At 28.2% G+C, this 12836-nt stretch overlaps 1 protein-coding gene across 1 annotated transcript; it reads right to left on the bottom strand.

Moving 5' to 3' along the window:
• Nucleotides 1–385: 385 nt before the first annotated feature.
• LOC120080551 (zinc-finger homeodomain protein 10-like) lies at nucleotides 386–1870 on the bottom strand. The gene has a single exon (XM_039035248.1). It carries the CDS (start codon nucleotides 1638–1640, stop codon nucleotides 765–767), a length of 876 nt encoding a protein of 291 aa, XP_038891176.1. The 5' UTR covers nucleotides 1641–1870; the 3' UTR covers nucleotides 386–764.
• Nucleotides 1871–12836: the final 10966 nt, after the last annotated feature.

Genomic DNA, 12836 nt, shown 5'->3' with positions numbered 1-12836 from the left:
AGATTATGTACTAGGAAAAAGGCAGCAGAGAGATCACTGCCACACTGCACTTTGCTTCTTTAAACAAAAAAACAATAATATAAAGTACGACCAATGATTGAAAATAGTAAAAAGAAAATTAAAAAAAATAACACTAACTATATAATAATACAATACAAAACAAACCCTCTTTAATTAAATAAAATTATACAATAATCACACATTAATGTAATACAAATTTTGGATAAATGTGCAGAAAATCTAATGTTCTAGGCAATATTCTACTTTCTGCTGCTTTCCCCGAGACAGAAGATAAGGGGAAAATCTTTTGGTGTTTGTGATTAGACGTTAGATTCATGAATTTCACAGTCCAAAGTGGAAGAGAGAGAGAGAGAGAGAGATTAGATTAGATTAAATTAGATTTATTTATTCCAAATCTCCAAAGAATAACATCAACCCGCGTAATCTTAATCTTAATCCATTTAACCCAAAATTCATAAAGTAATTAATAGAGATGAGGAAAGAAATTAAGAGAAGTAATCAATAAGGATTAATGATTAATGCTTTCCTTTCTCCTCTCTCCTCTGTTCTTAATTAATAATTTCATGTTATAGAAACCTCCAAAGAGGGTTATGATCTTCTCACTGGTCATCTCTTAATTCAACACTAAACTAAAAATTAAAAGTTTCAAAAAAAAAAAAAAAAACAGAACTACCTAGCTTGGATTTCCGTATCAGGGGATGATCATGGAGTTTTTATTAATTAATTACTTGGGGAGTGGTAGATCAAGAAGAAGAAGATGACCCATTTGAGCCAATATGCATATGTAAGCCCCCATCTGGTTCATTGACGGCGGCGGTGGTGGCGGTGATGCCATTGGAGTCGGGCTTTTTTCCCATGGTGTTCTTGTTGTTATGCATCCATACTTTGAGAACTCCTCTTTCAACTCCTACTTGATTACAAAAATCTCGAACCAAATCTTCATCTCTTTTCTGCATTTTCCATCCAACTCGTTCTGCGAAATCCAGCATTTTTTCCTTCTGTTCGTTACTGAATTTCGTCCGAAACCGTTTGCGGGCATTCGGACTCACCGTCAGAACAGAATTATTCCCCTGTATATTATTTTCCGGCGGACGACCCGACAACCCAGCCGAAAGCGCCAGTAGCATATGCGGCGCAGATGGGTAATACGACGACGAGATCGGCGGAGGAGATGCAGAATTCGGGCTTCGATTCCCCGGTGGCGGTGGAGGGTGATGACGGTGGTGAGGCTGATACTCGATGACATGAGTCGGCGCGGTATTTATAGCTAAAGTTGAAATTGGATCTTCGGGGTCACGGCGGTGGAAATTCCGGTGACAACCGCATGCGGCGCATTTAAGGGAAGTGGGATCAGTGGGGGTAGCAGAAGGGGAAGGCATAAATTCGCCACATCCATCCAAAGCGTGAGCTCCTAAACTGGCGGCGTGATTTTTAAGACATTCTTTATAAGAAACAGCCACCGTCGGTTGCCGGTGGTGGTGGCGCTTGAGAACGCCGTTGGTGAAGGGGAGAGATTTGACGGAGGAGGGCGGAATGTTTGTCGGAGTATCGGAGTCGGCGTCGGGAGATTTGGTGTTGTTATTACTACTAGTAGTGATGGGAGCTGGGGCTAAATCCATGGCTATCTATCTATCTCTCAAACCACACAAAAAAAAGAACCCCTCTCTAAACATTAACAATTAAACAAGCAGAACTACAAATAAAATTGAGCATAACATTAACCTCTGTGTAAAAAAATTAAGATCCTTACCCATAACAAATGATGAAGAAGAAGAAGAAGGAAGAAGAAGAAAGGAAAGAGAAATGAGAGAAAACTAAAGGGTGTTGTTGATAATAAAAATCAGAGTATTTTGATTTTTGTGGTTGTCCTTTGTTAACCCAATTCTTCATTTTTTAACCCTAGTTATAATCTCTGGTTAAGTTGGGTGGACCCACTTTGAGAATAGTTGTTGCATGTGTAATAAATATACCTCAACACAACCACTCACTAAGTAGAAACTAGCAAGTAATTTTATTTTTTTTAAAAAAATTAAATGGGCCTTTTTGATTGAGGGTCTTGGGACAATTATGACTCGGTCAGGGAGTGAGTTGACCCGGGGAATTATATAATTATATTTATTTAAAAGAAAAAAAAAAGGGAAAAGAGAATTTAAATTTACACTATAGCTGATGGAGGACCAGAGACAATACACTGCAAAGCCATGTTAAAAAAAATTTTTGCCAACTTGCAGTAAGGACTGGACCGCTTTTAAAGTTGCTTTTTTTTATTATTTTATTTTTATTATTATTTTGTAATTTTGATATTGCCAGCCCTATTGTGTTCTAGTTTTGGATTGACATAAAATGTAGTGTAATGACGAAGATGGTGTTGGATTCGGAATTTAGGGGGACAAATGGTGGAGGGTAGATTTGTCTTTTTAAGGGAGTGGATTGGATTTAATGAAACCCAGTTGGATATTACGGCTGGAAGTGGAAGGTATTTATGTCGGCTTGAAAGGAATTTTAGGACGTTGAAACTTGAATCGGGGGTTTTGTCTAAACAAAAACCCACATTTTAATGTCTTTTATTAAACGACACCGCTTTGAGTTTCTATGGCACGCTTCAACCCTTTTCAAGTTTTTAATTTAAAAAATAAATCATTAAAAAAAACAAAGTATTAGATAATCACTTAAAATAGTTTTTAAAGTGTGTTTTCAACTATTCTTATCAAAAATGACTAAATAAAAAATTAGTTTTTTTCAAAACACTTTTTTTCTCAAAGATTCAAGTCGGTTCAGTGAGGGCGACCGTTCCTCTCCTTTCAGTCGAGCTGCTTCGCCTTTTTCTACATATGCGGTGGCGGGCGGAGCACTCTAGATGACCGGCGGCGGGTTACCATAGAAGAGGGGATAGGCATCCTTAGACGAAAGAGTGGTCTTTCAGGATTGGAAATCCTTTGATAACACGGATTCCTATTTCTCAATGCCTTTCTTTCTCTGAAAAATTTCCTGTTTTTTCTGATCAGTAAAGGGGGCACTAAATCAGCATAAGGAGAACGAATTGTACGTGAAGAAGGAGAATTCTCTTTCAGATCCCCCAAAAATGCTACATCCGAAGCACGCGCTTCCCTAGTAGCAGGAAAGGAGAATCGACAAAGATCAGGATCCTCGATCTCTTCGGCTCCTAAATCTTGAGACAAATTCGTATTTTATCTATAGGTTTTGGATCTATTTTCTATTTAGTTTTTAGGTTTCAAAATGTTACACATTTAATCCTTAAGTTTTGATTTGATTTCAATTTAGTCCCTAAATTTCAAAATGTTACAAGTTTATCTTTAAGACTTGAGTTTTATTTCAATTTAGTCTTTAGGTTTCGAGATTTTTTTTACATTTTTAACATCCATTTTTAATTAAATATCCAGTTTCCGTCTTTAATGTTAATGTATGGGTATCTTGAAATCTAAATACCAAATTGAAACAAAATTCAAATGTGGTAAAATTGAAACATTTTGACCCTAAAGACTAAATTGAAACCAGACTCAAAATTTAAAAATTAAATATATGACATTTTGAAAATGAAAGACCAAATAAAAACTCAACTCAAAACCTAGGAACCAAAAATGTATTTCTCACTTGAATCTTTAATACATATAGCATTATTAAATAATTTTATATTGCCTTCAGATTTAAGTATTTAGAGAGGGTTTAATTTTCTTTTTAAAAAAAAAAAAATCAGATTGACAAAAATGACCTCGAAAGTACGCACTATTTACGATGCTATCATTTGCTAAAATTACTTTGTTTTAAAAACAAAAAACTTATTAAGCGTACGTGATGAGACTGAGTTTGTTTAGCATTAAATCAAAATTAAAATTTAATAAAGCCTTGTGGTCCCTTTTTCAATGCAATCATTTGATGCCACGTTGCGTTCTCTGACTTATCAGTTCTCACCTTTTGGAACACAATTTTTGGGTTTTTTTCCCTTCCTGCCTTCCTGGTTAGCCTTAGTAGTCACTCCAAATATTTATTGATGTTTTATTTTCTTTTTCTTTTTCTTTTTTTATGTTTTAGGAAATTATTAGAAATATTTGGACTTTCGATCTTTGTAGGAGTATTTAAAAAATCCAATAATTTGAAAAATCTTATCCATTCAATCTCATCTATATAATTTGAATTAGGTTAAATTCAAATAAATGAAAATTTTATAGGTTGAATTAATTCATGAATTTATCTTAAATATCTTAAATTTTTTTAACCAATCCAATCTTATTTTTAACTTTAAAAAGTATGTTTTTTTTTACTTGTGATAAAAATATATATACATATACTTTATTTTATTTTCTTATATTTTGTTTGACCATTTATTCTTCAATAGCTCTTAAAAACAATTTTTAGCATTTTGAAAATAAATTTATTATAATATAAATTGAAATCAGGTTGTTCATTTTAATTTAATATATAAAAATAATTAAATAAATTTTTTATATAGTAACATTTTACTTATTTTTAAAACAAAATATAAATGAATGATTTGAGTAACCCAATCCAACTATGGATCCAAATGTTTCATAGTTGGATTTAGTTGGGTTCATTATTTAATGAATGTTATTTTGGTTGAATAAACTTGTATTTCGAATAATTAGATTGGATCTAAGAAATGCTTCAACCCAACCTATGTTATCTTTACTTTTAAATAACTAGATATGTTTTAACAGTTTAAATACTTTTTTTTTCAAATTATAGTCTCTCGAATTTTAATAATTTTTTAGAGTGGAAATTACATAGTTATAGATTGAGTTATATTTACTACATCAATTATTACAACAAAATAATAAACTGGAAGTTCACATTAATTTGACTTTTATCACATAATTAAAATAATGAGTTAATCGTAATCTTAACTGTCTATATGTAATGAAAAAGATTTTAAAAAAAATAAATAAATTGCAAAGTTTCGTTTTTATAGTTTATTGAAAATCTTGATCCTTCCGGAAGAAAATTTGTAATTTGATTCAACTTGTAACTTGTAGTTCTCTCCTGGCTTGTTTGGAAGTTTAAAATTTCATTGGTGTTTGTTACAAAAATAAATTTTAGAAAATATGATTTCAAATCCATTTTAATGAATAAAATACTTTCTTGATGAAAATGGTCGGATCTCACAAAATTTTATATGATTTAGATCGATAGTAAATTTCTTATTTAATATTGTCATATTCTAATTTTAAATTAGCAAATTACGATTAAATGCCTTTATTAGTTAATTTATAACTCTCTTTTCTTAAAAATTTAAAATAATTTATCAAATTACAAATCACACAAACTAAAATCATATCTTAAACTTTTTTTAATCTAAACGAAGGGTAAAACTTTTGCCAATTTAAGTATCATTATGTCAATGTAAAATTACAGTGAAATGATCACCTTTTTCTTTTTGTCAATTATATAGAGCTTCAAAATTTGGTTAAAATTACCTATAATTTATTTAGGTTCCATTTGATAATCATTTAGGTTCGGGTGATTATTTTGTTTTTGAAAATTATGCTTATAAATATTATTTCTCTCTTCGTTTTTGTTTTTGAAAATCTAAGCCAAAGTTAAAAAAAAAAAAAAAATTGAAAACTTGTATTTGTTTTTTTGAATTTGGCTAGAAATTCAAATCTTTACATATAGTAAAATAAAAATTATGATTAAGAAATTGTGATAATTAAAATAAGCTATTAAAAACAAAAAACTAAGACCTTATTTGGTAAGGATTTTATTGAAGAAAACATGTTGAACTCTTAGTCAAATTCTAAAAATAAAAACGTGTTTTCTAAAAATTACTATTTTTAGTTTTCAAAATTTGGCATGACTATTGGAATCATTAGTGGAATGTGGATAACAAAACAAATGAACTTGTAAGTTAAAAGTATTATTATTATTTAAATCTCCTAAATTTACTATTAAAATTACTATCTAAATCTTTAAATTTACTCATATGAAATATATCACGTAACTATTATTATGAAATATGAGTATTTTTTTTTCAATGGAGATGAGGATCCCATTGATTTTCTTTTAAAATATTTCTCCATTTAGATTTCAAATTAAATCTACAATAATATTGTAATGACAATAACTCAACAAGAACTTGACAACATAATAACAATATCGTAACTTAAACAACCCAACAAACGTAGTTTAAAATGTTTATTTATTTAAGAAATTATTTAAAAATGAATAAAATAAAAATAAAATAAAGAAACTAAAACAAAAAATAAGAATGATTTGAAACATGAAAATCAAATGTATATAAATAAAATAACAAACTTAAAAAGAAGAAGAAAAATAAATAAATAAAACTTACCTCAAAAACTAGGAGAAGAAGGTGAAGAAGAAGCCAAAACTTTTAAAAAGCTGGAGATTCTTTGAAGTTGAAGCTTTATAAAAAAAAATTAAAAAAAAAATCTAAAAGTAATGTTAAAATGAAGTTGAATGGTCAATCTAGATAACTTTTTTTTTTTTTTTTTGTATTTAGTGGGGATTAGTGTGTAATTATTGTTTTTTTATTTTAAATCGAAGGACTATAAAAAGAAAGAAAATTTGAAAAATAAATGAAAGAAATGATATTTCAAACTTAAGTCGGGAGGGGGGGCTGGGGTACAATTACCATTGAGCTAGCTAAAATTATTGATACTATACAAATTTTTTATATATACATTATATTAAGAATATTAAGTTAAGGGGGACTTTGGACCTATATTGAATCCGTCTCGGTTCAACTCGAGATAAAATTATGAAAAATATATATATATATATATATTAAAATTACTAAAATTTGGGAAGGGTATTGTAATCATGAGTGGAATGTGGATAATAGGGTGATATTAGGAGAGGGCAATGATAGAGCAATTTTGGGGGTTCTTATTTATCGTCGTTGTGCATCGAAACTCCCAAACAAGCTTTTCCGTGCTTTCATTCTCACTCAATTATTTCTTTTTCTCCCAATAATCACCATGTCTTCTAAACCAACTACTTTATTTATTTACCTTAAATTATATATTTATTTCAGCTATATTTATTTCTTTTTCATTTTTTTTTATTTTCTTTAAATTAAACATATTTCTTTCATTTATTTTTATAATAATTTATATTTTTCTTAATTACAAGAGTTTAGTGTTAGTCAAATTTTCAACAATAATTTATTTTTTAGAAAAACTATTCTTTTTAATTTGTAGAATTTAGTTTGATTTTTAAAATAATGATAAAAAGTAAGTAGTAAATCAATAAATTTAAAGGTAGATTGAGTATTTATAGGTTTAATTTAAAAATAAAAAATAAAAACTATATGGGACATGACTTTTTTTAAAAAAATTAAGAGTTATGTTGATTTAATTTTTGAACTTTTGAAATATTTTTAAATTTTAAATTTAGGTATTATTTGGAAACAATTTAATTTTTGGTATTTAGTTTTTCAAAATTATGCTTATTTTCTTACAACTTTTTTACCATTGTTTTTATCTTTTCTAAATAAATAAATATATATATATATATATATATATAGTTTTCAAAAGTTACCATGATTTTTAAAAATATTATTTTTAACAATATGTAGAGGAAAAAAAAAATCAAATTTCTAATATCAAAGTTGATAGTATAGACTTATGCTAGTTTAATTATACTATGTTGACTTTTAAAAACATTCTTAAAAGTAAAGAAACAAAATAAAGGAATCAAATAAATAGAAATAATGTTTATAAGCTTAATTTTCAAAAATAAAACATGAAAAGAATATAAAACGAAACCTTAGATTCAATCCTTCATAAAATTAAAATCTATATATGGTTAATTAACTTTTAAAAATATTGAATTTATTACATATGTATTAGACACTTTTAAAAATTCATAGTGTAAATAAATCAAAATCTCAAAATTTATAAACAAAATCTATTTCATCAACTCCCACACTATTTTACTCATTTATCAAATTTGGATGACTGATTTTTTTTTTCTTTTTTAAATTTCTTTCTAGTAAATTTTCTCAAATTTACATTAATTTCTCCAAATTTTCTGTCAATGTCAATTTCTATAAGATATGACAAAGATTTTGTCTGTGGAAAGGTCCTTTCAAAACTTTGGATCCTGCTCAAAGCTATGAAAGTTTTCATTTCATGAAAATTTAATAAGAAAAAACTTACACTATGAATGAAATTAATATGAAAAATTTTATTAAAAAAATGTCCAAAAGGGAACCCTAATAAATGATATTAGATGATTGTATGTGATATATACACTTAAGGACAGAGTAGGTGTAGGTGATATAGATCTAGCATCAATTTTCCAATATATATATTTTTTTTTTCTTAATTTTTCATTTTGGTGGGAATTTTAGTGGGGCCATTTTGGGAAATTTGGGGGTACCAAAATGCAAATAGAAAAAATTGTAAGGAAGGGATGTGGGGCCCACGTATGGGGGCACCAAAAACCCTTTCATTCAAACAAAAGCCCCCTTCCCCATAATTCTAGGGGCATGGGACCTTCTTACATGTGGTCCTATCATCCCTATCATTAAATTTAATTCATTAATTCATTCCCATTTTTATTTCTTACATTTATTTCCTTTTTAATTCTTCATCTTGTTCATTTTTTTCACTTAAAACACATTTCTTTAAAAGCAAAATTCGCTTTAGTTTTTGTTTATGGAAACCAGATATAAAACCATTACAAGACAAGTAAATATTTACCTTCTTGTGGTTGGATTTTTTAAGATGTTGATTTTTTTTTTTAAATTTCAATTGATTTCAAATAAAGAAAAATTATTTTAAATGACAAAAATGCTTAATTTTTTTATAATAATAATAAAATATCACAGTTTATCGATAATAAATCGCGATAGATTAATTAAGATAAACACATATAATAGTCTATCACAGTTCATCGTAGATATACAGTGAAATTTTGCTATATTTATAATTTTTTTTTTGTTTATTTTCTTATATTTAAAAAAAAGTGGGTTTTACCTATAACTTCTCAATTTCAAAATTTAATATAGTTATATCTACACACAACCTTCTTATAATTTATTGGGAATAAGACCATAGTTCTGTATTGACTAAGAACATATCACGAGTTGGCTCATTTTGATTTAAGACTTGTGTTTTTAACTTAAAAAATGGAGACTTGATTTTCGACCTCATATATTGTCAAAAAATATTTTAGTGTATAAATTGTTAAATCATTTCGAACTTGTTTGGTTGGCAATCCAAATTATGTTTTATGTTTTCATATTCACGAGTTTAAAAAATATGTGTTTGATAGTCGACCCAAATTATGTTTCTGAAAATTGTTTTTAGATTATGTGAGCTTAATCGTGTAAATTCTGATTTTTTTTAAATATATTCAATGTATCTAGATTTTGAATTTTAAATTTTAAAGTATAGAATTATATTAAATAAAGAAAAAAAATATTTAGGTATGTCATGTTATAAAATCATTTTTTTATAAAAAAAAATTAAAATATTTATTATGTAGTATTTTAAATTATATAATATTAAAAAGTAATAACTATACAAAAAATTTTAAACATAAAAGATGTTCATAAATAAATTAATAATAATTTATTGTCAACTAGCAAGTGACTACGACCCGCTTTATGATTTATAAACTAGTATCAAACACATTTTAAACAATTATTTAAATTAGAATTTGATCTCTAAATCTACTACCAAACACATATTTTAAATCATGAAATACAATTTTTTTTTAAGAAAAACACACACATTTAAAATCACGAAATATAACTCTATTGCTTTATCGAATCTCTTATTTCTAAGTTTCTGTATTCAAATTCACTCTCAAATAGACTCTAATATTTTTGACAAATATATATATACCCAATCAAGTTTCAACTTTGTTTCTTTTTTCTATTTTTTTTTCTTCATTTCAAATTAAAATTGAATCTATTAGTTCTCAATTTCAAAATCCAATATACATTTACACACAACCTTCAAATAATTTATTGGAAATAAGACCATAGTTCTACATCGACTAAGAAAAGATGATGAGTTAACTCATTTTAACTTAAAGATTCGTGCTCTCCATTCAAAGAATAGAGGTTATTTTTTTTATTAATATATATTATTTATTGAATAAATGAATCTCTTTACAATATACCATGCATATAAAGAAAAAGTAAAATTAGAAAAGATTTACGTCCAAAATAGATAAATATCTAACGTCACGTGATTGATAAATTATGTATGTTATTTTTAGTATTATAATTCAAACATTAAAGTTAGTTTTTTTTTTCATTTTTTTTCTTAGTTCGACAATATTTAGAGCGAGATATTCGATATTTCAATTTCTTAAATCGAGTAATAAATATCTAAACTAGTTGAACTACGTTCGGGTTAACATTTAAAGGTGGAGATGAACCTACCCATTTTTAATAAAAATTAAATATGTCACAACAAATTAGATTATGATTATATGACACAAAGGTTGATGTAGTTTTAATGGCTGCTTCATTTACTAGGGCTGTTAAATTTCTACCGTTCGAGTCTGCATTTTACAGATTGTCATAAATGCTGTTTGTATCTTCTCTCATTAATCATCATTATTATTCATTTTAACTTTTTCGAACAAGTCATTATATGCCTAAAAGATATTATTAACTAACAGGATAATGATATACTATAAAACTACGTATTGTTGATTGAATATACATTATTTTATACTTTAATTGGTTGAAATACTCATATTACTCCACCATAGATCTTTTTAAGAAAAAAAATTCTCATTTTAATAAAATTAAATGCGCAACAAACTTAGTTACTTAACTGAAATTGCTAGTAGTCATAGAAAATTGATCCTCTTAAAATGATGTTGTACGTTATACTAAACAATTGACCATATATCATCAAACTTATACCACATTTTCACTACAATAAATTAGACTTTTCATATCAGTCGAAAACTGATGTCATAAAGATACAATGTTGATCGTCTCATCGACAAGATATTATTAAAGATGTTCAAATGTTGTTTTTCTAATATTTAGTGATTTTAGTGACTTAAGTAGACGAAATCCAATACACGAGATGAAATTGAAAGACTAATGAAACGTTTGGGACGCTAAGTTGGTTATTACAACCAGTAGTTATTATAGTTCGTGGATTATTAGTTTGGTTTATAATAGTTTGTGTTTGAGGTGTAAATTATTTTTGTTTTGGTTGAAAATAGTAAACACATTGTAGTAAAAAAAAAAAGAGAGCATGAGTGACAAATAGTAAATACGAAGCAAATAGTGAATATTATAGCAAAGATGGTTTTGAAATAGTATTTACGGTACTTAATTGTAGGTTAGTAATAGTTGTACACACCAGTATTATATTTGGTGCTTGAGTGAGTTATAATATGCCCAAACGACCCCTAAAAATAACTACAAATAAATTGAAAAAAAAATCAAACATAATTAGACATATTATTAACTGTGTACCTTCTAAATTCAATTTAAATCAATCAACTCAACTCTTAAAAACGAAGTCGAATTCCCCTTTACTTTAATAAATTGAATTGTGCCAAGAGATAATACTCATTTTAGTTTAATTAAGCCCAAATGATAATAAATATAACATTCATTCTTTAAAAATTTTAATTATTCAAAGACCAACTTACAATCATTGTACGTGTTGCATTTTATATTTACACTTTATGGTAGGCAACATTTGATCCATTATTTTTGTGCTTCATACTAAAAGGAAGCAAGACAAACACAAAATTGGCAAAGTTTGTTTCGTAACCTATATACCAAATATTATTTAGTTAAATATATTTAAAATGTATCCTAACACTATATAGTTTTATATCTCTGTCGAATGATCATCGATATGTTATATATCATAAATGTAATTGTTGAATGAGAAATTTTGGACCAATTACAAATCACCATGTCATTTGCTAAATTAAGAATTTCTAAATCATTGACTTTGGGTCCAATTAGAAGTTGATACATGTCCCAAATTGAATTGAAGACAAGTTTCGATGATGTCACGTGGATGAATCAGATAAGATTAAATCGGTCCAATTTGATATTAATATTTGGGCTTAAAGTCCAAACTACAAAAAAAGTTGAATTGGACCCAAATTCCAAATCAGGCCCAAAACCAACTAATTGGGCCCAAGGGTCAGGCCCATGGACGAACCAAGTCCACGAAGCCCACTTGAGAACTCTATAAATAGAGAAGTTCTCTTCATTTGTGAGGGGGGAGCAACATTTTCTACACTCAGAAGACCTAGAGAAAGTTCACTAACAAGCAGAGAACTCCCAAGACTCCTGAAGCTGCACTCCTATAAGGCAGAAGACCTTTGAAGACACAAATACTCTTCCAATACTTCTACTTCAATACTTCTACTTCAAGCTTCCAAGACTCATGAAGCTGCACCCCTATAAGGAAGAAGATCTTTGAAGACACAAATACTCTTCCAAGACTTCTACTTCAAGCTTCCAAGACTCCTGAAGCTGCACTCCTACAGGGCAGAAGACCTTTGAAGACACAAATACTCTTCCAAGACTTCTACTTCAAGCTTCCAAGACTCATAAAGCTGCACTCCTATAAGGCAGAAGACCTTTGAAGACCCAAATACTCTTCCAAGACTTCTACTTCAAGCTTCCAAGACTCNAAGCTGCACTCCTATAAGGCAGAAGACCTTTGAAGACCCAAATACTCTTCCAAGACTTCTACTTCAAGCTTCCAAGACTCCTAAAGTTGCACCCCTATAAGGCAGAAGACCTTTGAAGACACAAATACTCTTCCAAGACTTCTACTCCAAGCTTCCAAGACTTCTACTTCAAGGAC

Source organism: Benincasa hispida, chromosome 6, assembly GCF_009727055.1.
Source record: "Benincasa hispida cultivar B227 chromosome 6, ASM972705v1, whole genome shotgun sequence".
NCBI classification, from domain to species: Eukaryota; Viridiplantae; Streptophyta; class Magnoliopsida; order Cucurbitales; family Cucurbitaceae; genus Benincasa; species Benincasa hispida.
The sequence above is the reverse complement of the archived record's forward strand: the minus strand, read 5'-3'. Positions and strand labels throughout refer to the sequence as shown.